General features: G+C 37.2%; 1 protein-coding gene across 9 annotated transcripts in view; it reads right to left on the bottom strand.

The window, feature by feature from the left end:
* The window catches only part of BTRC (beta-transducin repeat containing E3 ubiquitin protein ligase), a 153,104-nt gene that overhangs the window by 4,760 nt on the left and 129,995 nt on the right, over positions 1-18,349 (bottom strand). For all 9 annotated transcript variants that reach the window (XM_081158939.1, XM_081158937.1, XM_081158938.1 and 6 more), the window contains 8 exons: positions 14,919-15,015; positions 14,108-14,245; positions 13,527-13,645; positions 11,586-11,835; positions 11,002-11,120; positions 9,678-9,788; positions 8,180-8,258; positions 1,896-2,088 (listed from right to left, as the gene is read on the bottom strand). In XM_081158939.1, coding sequence (XP_081015065.1) covers positions 1,927-2,088; positions 8,180-8,258; positions 9,678-9,788; positions 11,002-11,120; positions 11,586-11,835; positions 13,527-13,645; positions 14,108-14,245; positions 14,919-15,015 — 1,075 coding nt within the window. In that variant the 3' untranslated portion in view covers positions 1,896-1,926. The remainder of the gene's footprint in view (positions 1-1,895; positions 2,089-8,179; positions 8,259-9,677; positions 9,789-11,001; positions 11,121-11,585; positions 11,836-13,526; positions 13,646-14,107; positions 14,246-14,918; positions 15,016-18,349) is intronic.

Here is an 18,349-nt window from a genome sequence, read left to right as displayed (position 1 = left end):
ATGGCCTATCTGGGGACTTGGCAGGGGGCTCACTGACATGTTCAGGGCCACAGTGCTCACACAGAGTGACTAAAGTCTTGAGATTAAGAGTGATTATGGTGGGAGTAGCATCAAGCTTTTACCTGCTCCCTATAAAGGTACAGCAAGCGAGGACAGTTCTGAGGTTCTGGCCCTGAATGGTCTTCAGAGACAGATGTGTGGATATGTGGCCTGGAAACTAAGGCAGAGGCTGGGACTAGAGATACAAATTTGAGAGTTATTTATATTAAGATGAGAGTTGAAGCCTTGGGAAGAAATAAGGCAGCCAAAGAAGGGAGCTTAGGTAAGGAAGAAAAGCCTGAGAGACTTTTATGGGATGTGTATGTTTTAGGAGTGAGAGGGGAAGGAGACATAAGCCATAAGAGCACCAGGAAGACTATTAAATATGGCAAAATGCCTTAGAAATTTCAGAAGCAGAAAATTTTGGCAAAAGGAGGGACAGGTAACACGACAATTACAATATTAATACTAATAAACCACTTTTTACTAAGGGCTTGTTAGGTGCTAGGCATTGTGCCAAGCACTAAGAATTTTACATATAACATTTCAAAGCAATCCTCACAACAGCTCTGTGTAGTATGTACTGCAACCCTCATTTTACTAATAAGGAAACTAAGGCTCTGGGAAGTTACCTGCCCAAGGGCACACAGCTAGGATTCTCACCAAGGTGCGCCTGTGTCACTTGGTTGAAGAGGCTTAGGGGTGAGGAAGCAGCATGTCCTCTGTGAGAAGTAAGCACTGAAATGAGCCCAGCAGGGCACAAACCACCCCCGTCAGAACCACTGTAAAAAGATGCGCAGAGAAGTGTACTAAATGTGTACTTCTGCCACAAGCGCTGAGGCAAGTGTGGGAAATGAGAAATCACGATGATGGCAATGCTCCCCAGCAGCAGCGCAGTTTTCCCAAAACAATGATCACTTAATGTATTTGAACTGGTTAGGACATCAGGTATGATCCGAATATACTACAATATAGATAAAGATGAATTTTAGGATCTTTTCCTGCCTCAGAGGGGGGATGAAGACTTGAATGGGAGAATACATAGAGTTCTCACCAACTCCAGGGCTTACTTCCAAGGTCAGAAGACAGTTCTTGTCATTTTTAGAGTGGGTGGGGAGTGGGGATAAGAATTTAAAAAGCTACCTTTTATAATCAAATGACACGACAAGGCAGAGCTGAGAGGCCAGCATATTTCACCATGAGATTTTCCCATTCACACATTAGATTACCTACCTCATTTAAAGGGTCTTTATTACAGGTACTAGTTTAACCTGGGAACTACAAAGCCACAGGCTTTTGAGTCATTACTCTTAGTTTTGAAACTGATTCAAATTCCTTACTTTTTTTTTTTTGAAAAATGTTTGAATTTTTACATGTTGATTTTTTGAGAGAGAGAGAGGAGGAAGAAGAAGAAGAGGAGGAGAGAGAAACATCGATTGTTGATCCACTAATTTATGCATCATTGGTTGATTGTTATGTGCCGTGACTGGGGATTGAAGCTGCAACCTTGGCATATCTGGATGACACTCTAACCAAATGAGCTGCCTGGCCAGGGCTAAATCTCTTACTTTCTTATAACAATCCTATTAGATAATGGGCAGGAATTATAAGTTCTACTGCACAAGGGTTAGGTCATATAGATCTAGTTCAAGAATCATCTAGAACTGAGGCTGGCTACCTTGATGAAGGTAGCATCCAATACGCAGCCCCCAGCCCTGTCTCATGATGTCAGCTTCCCCTGCTTTACAGGATTTGGAAAGATAAAGGACATGAGAAGGCTCCATGAACTAGCAACACTTCATAGCTAGTATTCCATCTCCTACCCACAGTGCTATGCACACAATTCTTTTTCATACCTGGGCAAATATGAGGTCAGTGTATGATTATTTATCTGGAGATATAGGTGTATGTTCGAGAAGGGGAGCGGGGGGGTTCAGCTTGGGCAGTTGGATCATTTAGAAAGTCCCAGATGAGGATTGTGTCATCGTGTGAACTACTGACAATCTGGAATTCGTCAAACTGGAGTCGGAAAACTCTTCCAGAATGCTCCTAAAGAAGCAGAAACAGAAACTTCTGAACTAGTCAAAATCAAAAGGACACAAATTCAGCAACATGTCAAAAGGAGTCTACGGAAAGGCTATGCTATGTTGATAATTATCTCTACCATTTAGCTGTTTCAAGAAAACAGAAAAAAAAATTGGATTAAAGGCAGGATGGAAAAGTCAAATATTGGGCAGTTGATTTCATGCACAATCAAAACAATATTTACTAGAGCTGAGACATGTCAAATAGTATGCTAGTTTCTCCTAGGCTTAGGCTGAACAAGACCATTCCTCAGTATCTCCCTGGCCTTATCCTCTCTCTGTACTTCGAGGATTCTTCTATAATTAGAGGCCAAGGATTGATGAACAATAAAAAGTGGTCTGTTGGTAAGTATTTATTAATTAATTAACTCTCCCCAATTTGTAAAAGCATCTGCACATTTTCATGTTGTAAAAATTCCTACCCTAGCCAATTTCAAGCTACCTGTATGAGGCCAACGGGCTTGCAAAATTCATGACAATTTAATATCCAAATCTCATAAGCAGTTATAAGCATACCTAGCACACAATTGTAGTAACCACCACCCTGATCACTTTCAGCATCCCAGAAAGCACACTCATGCCCCTTACAAAGTTAATACTATCTTCATCCCAATGCTAGTGTCAATTCATTTTTCTTGTTCTTTGATTTCCTATAAACACACTCATAACAGCATGTATTCTTTTTTCCTGGTTTCTTACACTCAACAGTATGAAATTCCTCTCTGTTATTGCATGCAACAGATGTTCATTTTTTAAAAATTACTGGTTGATATTTCATTATATGAACATACTACAGTTTATCATCTCCTGTGGTGGACATATAGGTTGACTGTAGTTTTGGTTATTAAAAATAAAGTTGCTATGAACATTTATGTACATGTCTTTTTATGGATGCATGCTGTCATTTCACCTAGGAGTACTGCTGGCCCATGAAGTAGATGCTTAGCTTTAGTAGATATGGCCAAACAGTTTTTTAAAAGTTGTGCCAATTTATACTCCCACCAGTCATGTATCAGAGCTCCAGTTGCTTCACATCTTCAACAAATTGATACTGTCAAGCTCTTAAACTTTAGCTATGTTGATAGATTTGTAGTGGTATTTTATTGGAGTTTTAATTTGCATTTTTCTTTATGAAGTTGAAACAGTTCCCTTCTATTCCTAGTTTGCTGAGAGTTTATCATGAAAGAATGTTGGATTTTGTCAAATGTATCTATTGATATAATAATGTGATTTTTCTTCTTTACCCTTTGGATTACATTAACTGATTTTTGAATATTATACCTGCTTTGCATAACTGGAATAAATCCCACTTAGTCATGATGTGTAATTCTTTCTATACATTGTTGGATTCAATCTGCTAATATTTTGTTGAAATTTATCTTAATGTAAGTTCCTTCATTTTATTGGCATTATTTAGAAGGTATTGCCTTTAAAATAGTTTCAGAGATTTTCCTTATTGTAAAATAACTAAACATAAGGAGAGTAACAAGGTCACACTTAAATCTGAAGCAAATGGTTTAAAATATTACCAAAACCCCTACCTAATAAACTCATATTAGTTATGAAATTATGTGTTTGCTTATTACATTAATTTTCTTATAATATTTTTGTCTGGTTTTGGTATTAGGGTAATTCTGGCCTCACAGAGTAAGGAAGCATTCACTCTGTTTATATCTTCTGGAAGAAATCGTAGAGAACTGGTATAATGTCTTCCTTAAACATTTGGTAGAATTCACCAGTGAACCCATTTGGGCCTGGTGCTTTCTGTCTTGGATGATTATTAATTATTGCTTCAATTTCTTTAATAGGTATAGGCCTATTCAGATTGCCTATTTCTTCTGATGTGAGTTATGGAAGATTATATCTTTCAAGGAATTGGTCCATTTCATCTAAGTTATTGAGTTTGGAGCATAGAGTTGTTCACAGTATTCCTTTATTATTATCCTTTTAATGTTCATGAAATATGCAGTGATGCAAAGTTGTATTTAACATTGAAAAATCAATGTAATACATCAATTAACAGAATAAAGGTGAAAATATAAGTTCATCTCAATGGATGCAGATAAAAGCATTAAACAAATTCCAGCATCTATTTCTAATAAAAACTCAGCAATCGAGGAACAGAAAGGAACTTCCTAATCCCCTGATAATGTGTATCTACAAAAAACCTAAAGCGCGCGCGCTCTCTCTCTCTCTCTCTCTCTCTCTCTCTCTCTCTCTCTCTCTCTCTCACACACACACACACACACACACACACACACACACACACACACACACAATGGTGAAAGACCAAATGCCTTTCCCCAAGATAAGGAATTCTTGTGAACATTGTACTGAAGGTCTTAGTCAGTATAATAAAACAAGAAAGAGAAACAAAGGTACACAGGTTGAAAAAGAAGTAAAAGTGTACATGTATATACTTGCAATGAACCACCCAGAAATTTCAAAATACCATTTACAATATAATTAAAAATATGAAATATTTAGGGATAAATATGACAAAAGATGTATAAGACCTTTACACCGAAAGCTATAAAACATTGCTGAGAAATTTTTAGAAGACCTCAACAAATGGAGAGATATACTGTATTCATGGATCAGAAGACTCAGTATTGTTAAGAAGTCACTTCTCTCCAACCCAAATTGATCTGAGTTTAATCAATCCCAATGAAAATTTCAGCAGATTTATTGGGTGGGGTGGTGGTGGAGGGTAAAACTGGCGAACAGATTCTAAAATTCATTAAAATTTTCAATGAAAATTCAAAGACCCAAAAAACTTTGAAAAAGAACAAAGTTGAAGGACTTACACTACTTGAAGTCATGAGTTATTTAAAAGCTGCAGTAACCAAAATAGTATGACACTGGAATCAAGATAGATAGACAAAAAGACCAATGGAACTGAATAGGTCCATAAGTAGACCCTCACACACATGGTTAACAGGTTTTTTACAAAGCTGCAAAGGCAATTCAGAGGAAAAAGGATAGTCTTGAATAAATGGTGCTGGAAACAACTAAATATCCATGTGAACTTTGAACCATACCTCCCACCATCCACAAAAATTAACTCAAAATGAATCATAGACCAAAATGTAAAACCTAAAACTATAAAACTTCTAAAAGAAAACACAGGGGAAAATCTTTGTGACTTTGGATTAGGCAAAGATTTTAAGATATAATATCAAATAACACAAACCATAATAGAAAAAGTTGATATATTAGACTTAAATCAAAATTAAGAATTTCTGCTTTTCAAAAGATTCTTTCAAGGGAATGAAAAACCAAAATTCTTTCAAGGGAATGAAATCTCAAAACTCAATAATAAGAAAACCACTCAATTAAAAAAACAGGCAAAAGAGTCAAACAGAAACTTCACCAAAGTAGATATATGGATGGCAAACAAAACACGAGTCGAGGATCAACGTTATTAGGAGTATGCAAATTAAGATCACAACGAAGTACCACCAGACACTTATCAGAATGACTCAAAAAGACTATACACTAACTATGGGCGAGGATGTGGAGTAACTGCACTGTTGTATTATAATGTTAAATGGTACAACTACTTTGGAAAACAGTTTGGCAGTTTCTAAAAATATTAAACATACATTTATCATATGATCTAGCAATTCTGCTCCTAGGATTTACCTGGGAGAAATGCAAGCATATGGTCACATAAAGACTTGCACATAATGTTTATAAAAACTTTATTTGTAATAGCCAAAAATTGGAAACAATCCAAATTTTCATCAACTGGCAAGTGGATAAATTGTGGTATATACAATGAAATACTACTTAGCAATTTACATCAACAACATGGGAGAATATCAAAATAATTAAGCTTAATGAAAAGAGGCAAAAAAGAGTACATACTCTTTTTTTGATTCCAGTAATTAAACCATAGAAAATGCAAACTAATCAATATTGACAGAAAGCAGATCAGTAGTTGCTTGGGGAATGGAGCAGGGGAAACGGGCAGAGTGGGGAGGAGGGATTACAGGGGGGCATGAGGATACGTTCATTATCCTGGTGGAAGTGATAGTTTCATTGGTGTGTACATATGTTAAAATTTATTAAGTTGTATACTTTAAATATGTCTACTTTACTGTATGTCAATATTTCAATAAATCTGTTTTAAAAATTTTAAGACAACTCAATAAATGAGGATAAGATTTGAACAGACATTTCACAAAAGAAAATGAAAAGATATTCTACACCATAAGTTATCACAAAAATGCAAATTAAAACTATAACCACTACACACTCAAATGGCTATCATTATTTAAAAATTTGACAATACTAGCCCTGGCCAGTGTGGCTCCGTTGGTTGGGCATTGTCTTGTGCAACAAAAGGTTGCCGGTTTGATTCCTGATCAGGGCACATGCCCGGGTTGCAGGCTCGATTCCTGGTAGGGGGCATGCAGGAGGCAGCTGCTCAATGTTTCTCATTGATATTTCTCTCTCTCTCCCTCCCCCTCTCTCTAAAAGTCAATTAAAAATCTTAAAAAAAACACCCCAAAACCCAAAACTGATAATACTAAGTGCTGTCAAGGATGTGGAAAAACAGGATTCCCATACATTGTTAGTGGAAATGTAAAATGGCATGCATTTGCAAACTCCCAAAATGCCACTTTGGAAAATAGCTTAGTAGTTTTAAATTTAAACATACACTTATCATAGGACCCATAAATTGAAGTTCTAGGTATTTACCCAAGAGAAATGAAAACAATATGTACATACAAAAACCTGTAAGGGAATGTTTTCAATATCACCAAAAACCTGGAAACATCCCAAATGTCCTTAAACTGGTGAATGAATAAACAAACTGGTTCATCCACACAATGGAATATTACTCAGCAATAAAAAAGAACTAAGTATTAGCACATGTAACAACATGGATGAATCTTAAATGAAGCAAAAAGAGCCAAAGGCACAGTGCTACACACTGTATGGTTTAATTTATATGGCATTCGTAAGACAGTGAAACTAGAGAGACAGAAATCAAATGAATAGTTGCTAGGGGTGATTCTTAGGGACATAATTTTGTGGGGATGATGGAAATTTTCTATAACTTGATTGTGGTATTTACACATCTGCAAAATTCATAGCAGTACACTAAAAACAAACAAATTTTGCTGTATGTAAATTATGCTTTAAAAACCAGACCTAGATTAATTGTAAATGAATAAAAGTACACATTTTAAAAAACATGTGTGACACATGAAGGTAAAACATGTTTGGTAGTGAAACAATGAGCTTTAAATCCACCAAGGAAGACAAGAAAATGTGTCTCTCTCTTTTCCAGAGCAGACTGCCTAAATGTTGAGCCAGGATTCAGGATACTGGGGCTTCAAATGCTTGCTCTCATCTTTTCTGAGTTGTGCAAAAAACTGTCTTCTCTAGTGCCCCACCTAATCTTTTTCTAATTGAAACAGCTTTTATCCTTAGAACATTTTCTAATCCAGGCCTTTGGCAAACACTATGATAAAGAATTTAGTGCTTTCGAAGGTGACATTAGTCCTTTTGAGTCACTTCTTTTCCCAAATGTCAAGATGTTCAGACAAGGGGGTGTACAAGGCATAAAAAAGATGGGATTCAAGTTGCTGGAGGCAGCATGCCTTGAATAGGATATAGAACTAAGAGGCTGACCAGGGGTTCATGCAGACTCCCATGGCACTTTTTGTAGGCACAGGTGTGCAGGTCCTCAGATTCTGGACAGGTTCCAATTTGAGTAATTATGTTCCTTCTCCCTAAGCACCCCCTACTGTTTCTGGTGGATACAGAATTCTTATTCACTTCCTCGACTACACTGATGTGTAGAGTTGCTGCGCAGCTGTTAAACAGCTGCCACATTTCTCTCCATATATAGTCTCTAAAGCACTTTTGGATGAAAGGTGCTATATAAACATATTGTATTGTCATGTATTGGTTGCCTTTGCACTTAGTAGTAAGTTTTGTGAGGTTCTAACTATCAAATCCAGACCTGTATTCTACAACACATCAATTTAATTTCTTCTCCTTCCTACTCCCCAACTCCCTTTAAACAATAAGACTCTTACCACAAGGGTCCGTAGACAGAGAGTCCCTGCAGGAGCACGGGGGTCCAAAGCAGCTACAAGATCCCACACTTTAATTTTCCTAAAGATCAAAAAGGGGACAAAAATCTTAGTTAAAAGCAAAGTTAAGGGAGCACAGGAAGAATAGCAAAATGTCATAGCAATAAATATGTATGGTGAATATAGGTTATATGATAAATGTAGCTCACAGGAATATATAAAAACTTTTTTGTTTTGGAGACTTGGTTCTTATATTCATTCTTGGTCTTAACAGGGGAAAATGTACATGATTAACCTAAAAATGAGAAACAGGTTAGCTTTAACCAAACTGATGAAGATAGTGAATGGTAAAGTTACACTATACTTTGGGGCTAAGAGGAGATCTTATACATTAGACCTCTTAATAACATAATAGATCACTTAGACCTAGAAACCTATAGCTTTGAGGCACCTTCTTTTGGTCAGTTCTAAGAATGGCACAGGTCACATGTACAGGGGACGGGTCAATTTAAGAGTTCTGGAGTTTATATTAAAAAAACTCGTATTTTGATTTAAAAATTTTAGCCCTTTGACAAATTAATTATAGGCCATGTTTCCTCACAATAAATAACACACAAAACCCAAAAAAGGTGGGTACAGGTCAAAACAATGGGAATGAGAAAATATAACCTTGGGCTCAGCTGGAACATATTATCACATCTTGAACAATCTCCCAAGGATATGAGAGTGATGGCTGACTCAAAGCAGAAAAAATGGGTCTGCTACACTTCCTGCCACTTGAATTGTCTTAGCATATCAGTATAGGCAGTTCATACACTAAGATAATGTTGTTAGTTTCTGATATTTAAAAAGCTGCCAATATTTGAACGGTAGCTCTGTATCCCCCCCAAATCAGGTACCTTGATAAGAAGAAATGAGAAAGAGGCCTTTATAAGTGAATATACTTTTGTAAGAATTTACTATGTGCTTAGCATTGCTAGGCACGGGTTCCATCCACAGCATGAATGGATTCTATGCTCACTGGAAATCAGAGTGAATAAAATAAAAATTACTTAACTCACTATAATAGAAATGCTAGAAGTGAAGAGAAGAGGGAGCTGTACTTTTTGGAAACATTCAAAGATATCAAAATTTAAGATCCTACCACACTAAGCCCCATAGATATTGCCCTCCAATGATTTAGTTTTATTAGTAAGTCATTATTTTATATGCATATCCTGTTATACTGGAATTGTCCAGTACTTTGCTTTATAGGAAAAAACAGAAAAATATATAACCCAAAATTCAAATATCAATAAAAATCATGAGCAAACAAGTGCAATTAAATAATTGGGAAGGGTATTTTTGAAAAGAGTAAACAAAGGAGAGGTAAATACATAGATTAGACACAAGAACTATTGTATTGGGTCCTTTCTGTGAAACCTATAATCTTTTAGAGACAAGGAGAGGCTATATTTAACCTTCTAAAGCAGGAGGGATTAAGATGTGGATGCAAACTCACCCATCATAGGCCCCACTCACTATCCTCTTATTATCAAATCGAATACAGCGCACCAATTCCTCATGGCCTTCTAACACTCGTAAACATGCGCCACATTCTATGTCCCATAATCTGGAAAAGAAAATTGAATGAAGTGAATTTTCATGTATTCTTTCCTAAGCTTGGAATGTTATAATAATATACTTCAATGTCTTTAAAAAAAATCCACAAAAATAAAACAAATCAACACCCGTACAAAAATGTACTGCTTTCAATGTAATTTATTTCTTTTCTGCCATATAACTCAGGTAGAAAAATGTATGACTTAAGTTCAAACATAGTATATATTTTCGAAGCACAATGCTTTATATAATTCTGTAACCAGGGTCTCCAAGGCATAAAAAGGATGATTTCAATGCACACAGTTGCCTGTGAAGGAAATGACCAAGCCAAGAAAAGTAATGCTTCCTGAAATCACCAATAAGAACCGGATGAAGAATGGCAGTGACATCTGTCCTCAAATAGCATGTCCATCTCTTTCACTGAGGACACTCTCTGCTTTCACCCATTGTCCAGGACAGTTTTCTCATTTAATGGAAACACAAGGTAAGTTCTCAAAAACTTTTAGACAGTAATATACAAAAACTGTATGCTTTCAGGCCAATTCAAATGATTTCTAGGAATGATAATTTCCTTAGATATAGTAACGGCTCTATCTGTTGTTTTTTTAAAATGGCCCTTTCATCCTCTTAGTACTTCTTTGAAGGAATGGAGAGGATTGATAAATCATCCACATACAATCCATATCTGTGTTGTCCCATCTTTGTAAAGGGAAAACATCCAAAATACTCCAATTTGTAGATTCTTCATAATTTCAAAGACTGGTAACTCCCTGGCCAATTATGCAATGCTAAGAAAGCAAAATGCACTAGGGAAACAAATCTTGCTAGTAGGGAAACAAATCTTTTTTTTTTTTAGACCACTGGCAGAGAGATATGGCCTTTAGCTATTTATTAGCACTTTCCAACTGTAGACAGGTGAAATTTAAAGAGAAGGGCTTTCAACCTCAATCTACTTTCTTTCTCTTGCCCACTTCCTCATTCAAGCAGTACCTTTTAAACAGGTCTATCTGGTGATAAAACTATTACAGGAAGGAAACACATCAACAAAAGGCTTTGCTGTGCTGCCTCTCTGCTTGGGGCAAACTTTTGACCTGCAAGAAGCTACAGAAAGGAAACACATTTTATAATAAACATAACACAGGTGAAGATTTGTTTGAACTGTACACAAACAATGAATGGCAGGATAATATCAATCCCTTCTGGGCAAGGCACCTGCTGCTCACCTGATAGTGTTGTCAGATGAACCACTAACAACCAGCCTGTCTCTATACTGCAAACAGGCGATGCCACGTTTGTGTCCATTTAAGGTCCTCACAAATTCACAAGTACTGGTGTTCCATACCTGAAACAGAAAATGGCATTTGGCAGTTGAGTTGATGTTTTCACTAGTAAAGTCTACGGCTAGTGGAGTCCTAGAGAAGCAGAAAATAGGACTAAACCAAGCCAACTTCCCAAGCTAAACCAATGACAAGTTTGATTCATGGTAATATAGGGCTAATTTGTAGCTTGCTGCTATCACATGAGGATTCCTCAAATTGATTGACTCTATGGTGTTAGTCTGGTCTTACAGACAAATTTTCTTGAACCTAAATTTACCCCTGTCCTTACACTCACCATTATTTATAGTAATAAAATACCTACCAAAATTGTCAAATAATTTGTCTCATTTATTACTTTTACATTTAGACTAGTATCTGAATTAAAGATTAGTCTACAGTGATGTTTCAATATGAAATAGCCCTTGATCAGGTTTTCACATGTACTCCCCTACTCTTAAGTTGGAGGCTTACTGAAAAGTGCCTTTTACCTTTATAGTCCTATCTCCAGATGCAGAAACAATGTACTTGTCATCAAAGTCTACAACATTGACGGCAGCTCGGTGTCCGACTAGCACCCTCCGCAGGGTGATGTCAGTTGGGGAGGCCATATCCCATACAGCAATGGAACGGTCTTTGGAGCAGGTAACCATCATGCCATTATTGAAACGCAAGTGCAGAACTGCTTCACAATGATGAATCAACGTGTTTAGCATTTCACCTGTATTTACATCCCACACCCTGGAACAAACACCATTAAGAAGGCTATCTGAGATTTTGATGGTACTGATGCTACAATCTATTAACAGCATTTGACCACTGCACTTCCCATCCCTCCTGTCCCACGTTCATAGCTAGTACTACACCCTGCTCTTCTTCAGCTTTGAAGTTGAACTGCGGTAAAGAGTACTGATGGACCACAGGGAAGCAGTAAATAGAGGGCTGGAATGGGAGAGTGGAAAAAGCAAGGAGATGGGATGCTGCCAGTGTGAAATGCTTAAGACACACTACCTGAAATGTGGGCATGTGTGGAGGGAAGGAATGAGGTAGCAGCCACTACCTCCTACTAACTGGACCCAGATCTCAAGATTATAAAACTTCAGACATTCAATCTGATACCATTAATAAGATACATTTAAAACTGGGGATCTGATTAATAACAGCAGCATTAGGGCCCTATGGGTAGCCCTAAGGAACTAGAACTGATATAGGCTAAAAAGCTTCTATAACAGACTGATTTAGTACCATGGATTTGAGCTTGATGACCCTGAATCTTAGACTTCACCACACAGGTCAAGGCCCAAGATTACTTAGACCCTAAGTCAAAGGCTCTACTTCTGTGCTTTGAATGGGGGTTGGGATCAAGAAGAGCCATCCACTGTAAATACAGGTTTTACAATAAGAGCATGGGACTCTTGGTAGCTTGATAATTTTATGTGATGAGATACAGTATTTGACTTTGATTACTCTATTATTGCATATTTACTTTGGTTTTTATAACACAAGTTATTTCTTTTATCCAGTTTAACCCCCTTTTTCAGAAAATCATTTTTTCCCTTATCCTATAAATGATGTTAGCCTCTACAATGTTTCAGCTTCCTTGAGGCACTCCACACGCACCAATAAATGTTAAATGTCGATAACTATAAGAACTGAGTTTGCTATGCCTTTAAGTCAAAAGACAAGAAATAAGAACGGCCTCTTCTATTCATAGAAGAGGATAACTGGGAATGGTAAACATTTAACTTCAGAGAATATAACAATGCAGTTAACTGCTCCCCTCCCCCCCTTTTTTAAAAAGTTACTTTTGATGCATTATGTTTACTAGATCCTTTAGCTTAAGGCAAAATTCCTAACAGAGGTTTCCAGCAGTGCTTCTGGTACCCAGAACTCAAGCTACACTGGACTCCAGCAGCATAATGGCTGTGTCATCAAATCACTAATGCCTCTGGAAATTGAAGGCCCCTCCCTGAGTGAAGTTTGCAATTAAAAACTGCAGGGATAGCAGGGGAGGGGCTGGCAAAGAGAGAGCATTGCTCACCTGTACACATTTTAAAGGAGATAACACATGCCTGCACTAGTTATAACCACTGAAAAGGAAGGCTTCATTTCATTCATGTCATTCCCTTGTGAGGTGGTTTTTATAAGGAATGCAAGGTTTACCAAGTTCCTATAATGGATGATTCCAACAAATTAAAATAGAATGTGTAGTTTCTTAAATGTACAAAAATGTAAACTTACCTTAATCATTCCTAATTCAAGTTTTCTAGTTCTAGATTAACACAATGATGGGAGGAGCTGATGGTTTATTCTTCTTTAGTTATGAAGTTTCAGAACTGTGTTCATGCAGATATATACAGAATTACTATCGATGACAAAGACAGAGTGGATCTGATATTTCAGAGTTCAAAAGATCGTTTGAAATTTTCTACCTGACCGTGGAATCCGATGATCCAGTTATGATCACCCTCTCGTCATACTGGAGACACAGGACAGAACCCGTGTGGCCTGTGAGAATTCGCTTGCATTCCAATGTGCTTTTATCCCAGATCTAGGATGGCAAACAAGATCCTTTTGATCACTGTGATAATGAGGTGCTGCAGAGACTTGCTGGCTCTATTGTGTTTGATTCTCCAAAAGAATCAAAGGCCAGAGTAGTGTGGAATGCACCTTTTCTCGAGGTATAGCTAAGCATTCACACACATGTGGCTTCAGTATAATGCAGACTTTATCCTTTGCATTAAGGAACGGGGAGCTATCATTATGTGAGGGCCAAGAGCAACAGCCTACTCAACGCACTTCAAGAAGAGAATTTAGTAATCCATTTGCGTGCTCTTCTGGGGGGAAGCAGGTATCTGTCCTTTAAGGAAATGATTTTGGCTTTTGGACTAGAAACAATCTAAAATGCTCACTTACTTCCTGGAAATAATACTTAGACTTTATGCTTTGAATTGTTTTATGACTGGTCACCCTAGCTTCTTCAGCTACTTTCCCACAACTGAAGAAACCTCACCTTGATAGTGTTGTCTCGAAGGCCGCTTACTATCTTCTGGTCATCATACTGTAAACAGTAAACTCCTTTGCTTGTTTCACTTCGGCAGTGGATTCTCTGTAAACTATGTCTTCCACACCTCCAATTAGATTCTATTGTCTGAGAAGAAGGAATGGTAAAGAGGCAGTGATTAGGAAAGGAACAGAACTAAATTCTCATCTGACTTTCACGGCAAGCAATGACAAATGCTTGATGCTTCACCCTATTGGCCACATAGAACTTAAGGCAAACAAAAAATATGTTTTTTAAAAGACACTATTTAAAATTACAAAACATTTTTCCATTTGTAAAATAATTAAAGATTTATTTTCTAGAATTCTTCATATAACTCATTCAATTAAATAATAAACCTGGTGGAAAGACACTGCTCCCCAAGAGAGAGCAAGCTACGAACCACACAAGGTTGTGCTCAGTGCTCTTCTTACATACACGGTGGCCATTTCTACCAGTGAACCTCCATGGAGGCTCAATTTAGAAGATACCTGAATATCAGGTTGAGAGTATAATGTAACTTTAGCAGTCTCACTGCTATTATATGAAGACATCATAGTCTCTTTTGCTCTCTCTCATCTATTTATCAGTAAACAACTTTTAAACACAAATCTTTGCCTGGCAACTTACTATATTTTACCTACTTTATTCTCAGACAAAGAAATTGATTTTTAACCCACATCAATAAACCTTAACGGGTTTGCTGTAACAATGCTGTTACTACAGAATGTTGATGATTCTCTAGTATTTGGCAAATACCCAAATATACATAGATTCTTACCTCAATGTCTTGTATAATTTTAGGATAAAGTGCTCTATAAAAAGAGTTGGGAGGAGCATTCCCATCAGGAGGTTTGTTTTTGAATAAATACTGTCCCCTAAAAAACAACAAATATTTCACAATAAAAATCATAGTATTATGCATTCACAAGGAGCTTCATACTTCTTCAAAGTGTTTTCACAGTTACCATTCCATATAGTCGCAATAACTAGCCTGGAAAGGAGTGAAGTTAAGTCTGGTTTCAGGAGTCCCACGTCAAGGAGTAACTTTCTGGCCTGGCCGGCCATAGCTCAGCGGTTGAGCGTTGACCTAGGATCCAGGCGATTGGGGTTCTATTCCCGGTCAGGGCACATGCCCGGGTTGTGGGTTCGATCAATGACTCTCTCATCATTGATGTTTCTATCTCTCTCTCTCCCTCTCCTTTCCTCTCTCTGAAATCAATAAAGATATATTTAAAAAAAAAAAAAAAAAAAGGAGTAACTTTCTGGGCTCTAAGGAACTAGGCCAACATTGATTTGCTTTTGGGTAAAACAAGATGATTTCCAGTGTAGAACATCGAGTATCAGGTCTTCAGGAATATTATGTCAATAGATAAATGAAATACATATAACCAGAATTCATCTATTGGTCTATCAGACCTCTGTACAGACAGATTTATTGGCCTTATCTTTTGAAAGTTTTGTTCATGATGATAGCTATGTACTACCTTTGAACTACTAGGCACATGCGTCACAGCCGTGTGTTTTTTCACTGAGTAAAGCTGTGCTAGTCAGTGGAGCCTAACATCATGTGCAGCAGGAATGCCTCTTCATCATGAACACTTTTTTTTGGTCTTCATTTATGTGGGTTAAGGTGTGTTGGCAACTCAGGCACCCAGGCTGCTGGTGATCAGTGTAGCTATGCTTTAAAAGGAGCAATTCAGTTTATTTGTACAGAAAACAAAGGGATCACAGGAGTGTTCAGAAGCAGGTATGGAAGAAGATGAAAAGAAATGCCTAAAAGCACTGTGCTGTCAAGTCTAAAGCATGAAATTGACTTTCACAGGTGTGTTCCTGGCTATGTACATACACACGCATTTTATTGCCTTTCCTTGATTCCAGTGAGCAACATTTGTTAGCATCTCCTTCCTTATGACAGCACATCTTTGGACTACTCATATCCCAAGCTAGATCTTTGCTACAAAAAAAAATCGGTAAATGGCAATCACTTCCTGCTGGGTAAAAAATTTAATTCCTTATCCTGAAGTTAAGAACCCACCAAACACGGTGTGGAAGCTAGTAAACCCCACTATGGGTGTACTAACTGCTGTTCTCACTGGCACCGTGCCTTGCGAAGTGGAGATAGGCAGAAATGCCTCTGAGTGTAATCCTGGCACCAGAGAAATCATGTTTTCTCTGGGCCAGTCATCTCCTCCTCCCTCTATAGCTCCATTACAATATAATTAATTGTTCAATGTCTCCAGGAGCACTTCTCCCCTGCCCTCTTCCTATTATACACCTTGAAAATTAGTTGAGAAAATTTCCTATCAGGAAGGTAGCTGCTGGCTCTGACTTCTGTGTTAATATGGAAGGGAATTCTGCAATGCAGAAGCTAAAATAATAGTTTTTAAAAAGGGACAAATAGGAGCAAGCAACAGGATACACCAACATAAAGAAAAGGGCAAACAAGATACACTGAAATAGTTCTGGCTTAAGGTACTCTTCTCTAAACAATCTTATTCTAGCAACACACTGCACACAAACAATAGATTTTGAATGAAGAGATTCTAAATCTGGTTAATAATTATAATTTACTAATTTCAATTCTAACATCCTTTAATGAGGTAGGAATCACTACATTAGTTTTACAGATAAAGAAATCAAACGTCAAGAAGGTTAAATAACTTGCCCAAGGTCATATAGCTAGTGAATAGAGCTGAGGTTTGAATCTAAGTCTGACTTCAGATCCCATACTCTGAAATACTTTATCATCTCTCAAAGTCCACCATTCCTCAGAGATTCCTGTCCTCCATTTAATCTCTGGCAATTATACAAAGGCACCCCAGGATTTTCTTCATAAGTAATGAAACTATCTCTATATTCTAAGGAAAGAGAAATCATATAAACCTCTGATCTCATTTTTTACTGCACTGTAGTTACTATGGCTTGCTAAAGTATCTGAATTTCTTTAAATCAGAGGTGCTACAAAAAAGGGTGGTTAAGTACTGAAAACTGGTTTCTCAGTCTGTATGTTATAAGTCAAAACTTTTTATGATGGAAGCTCTTTGAAACAGGGAACACTTCTATATGAAATGCCTAGTACCTTTGAGAGTGTGAGCACATGATAAATGCTAAATATTAAATTCAGAATGTTATCATAAAATGTGATCTGCTGATTAAGAAAATGGACTTTTCCCAAGTTGTCTTTTATTATACTTTTAAGAGTTATCATTACTGAGCAGAGAGCATATTCAGTATTATTCAAGACAGAAAATGATAGGGTTCATGTCATAGGATCAGACTGTCGAATTCATCTAGATATAAATTACAATAGCAAAGTAGAAGTTAAACTCAAAGCTTTATTAGAAACTGTATTTACTTATTTATTTTTGGTTGGATGAAGTAGACGAAATTATCAATGACAGCATTTGGGGACTTTATTGACATAGTAGGCTCAATAATATAACTTAAAATAATAAAATGAATAACTGATCACAGACTAATTTTTTTTTAAGTGTGGGGAGCGCACTAACACAGGAAGAAAGGAAACATAAAAACAGAAGCAGCCATAGAAAGTCAAGAGGATACTGGAAGAGGTCTTCATGGGGTGGACAAATATTTCATGGGGCTACATTAAGCTATGATGATAAATGTGGCCAAAGACAAAGGAATACAGTTAGAACTCTGAAAGTTACTTTGCAGGACTGGGTTCCTGTGGTTGAAGAGATAGGGGAAAGTGATAATTAGAGCTGGATTCTGGATTATTTCTCAGCTATACCTTCACATACCCCTTGTAAAAGGCCAAAAAGCCATTTCTTCAATGATTCCCCCCACTTTATAACTGACATAACAGATCTTGCTGTTTAGTGTCAACCCTAAGCAAAATTGTGAAGCCTGTGTTTATCTTTGGAATTTTTACATGCATCTATCCAAATTTGCACATATATTTCTTGTTCTATCTTCAAAAAATGACTTTGTAAACTCCCAATGTCTGATAAAGGTTCACTGTTTTTTACAGTCCAAATGGGAACAAAGTGCATCTTAACAGGGAACAAAACCTTTATGGCTATGGGAATGAATCTCTACAACGGAAATTTCAGGTCAGCAATAATTTGGAGGAGAGTTTCTTTTCTTTCCCCCCCCCGCGGGGCAGAGGAATATTCCTAGCTGCCCCCAAATTTTCCCATGTAAGCAACTGCCTGCTCTATTTCTAAGGCTGGTCTTGGCACACTA

The sequence above is a fragment of the Miniopterus schreibersii genome (genome assembly GCF_964146895.1).
Source record: "Miniopterus schreibersii genome assembly, chromosome: 14".
NCBI classification, from domain to species: domain Eukaryota; kingdom Metazoa; phylum Chordata; class Mammalia; order Chiroptera; family Miniopteridae; genus Miniopterus; species Miniopterus schreibersii.
This window is presented reverse-complemented; position numbering and strand designations above follow the sequence as displayed.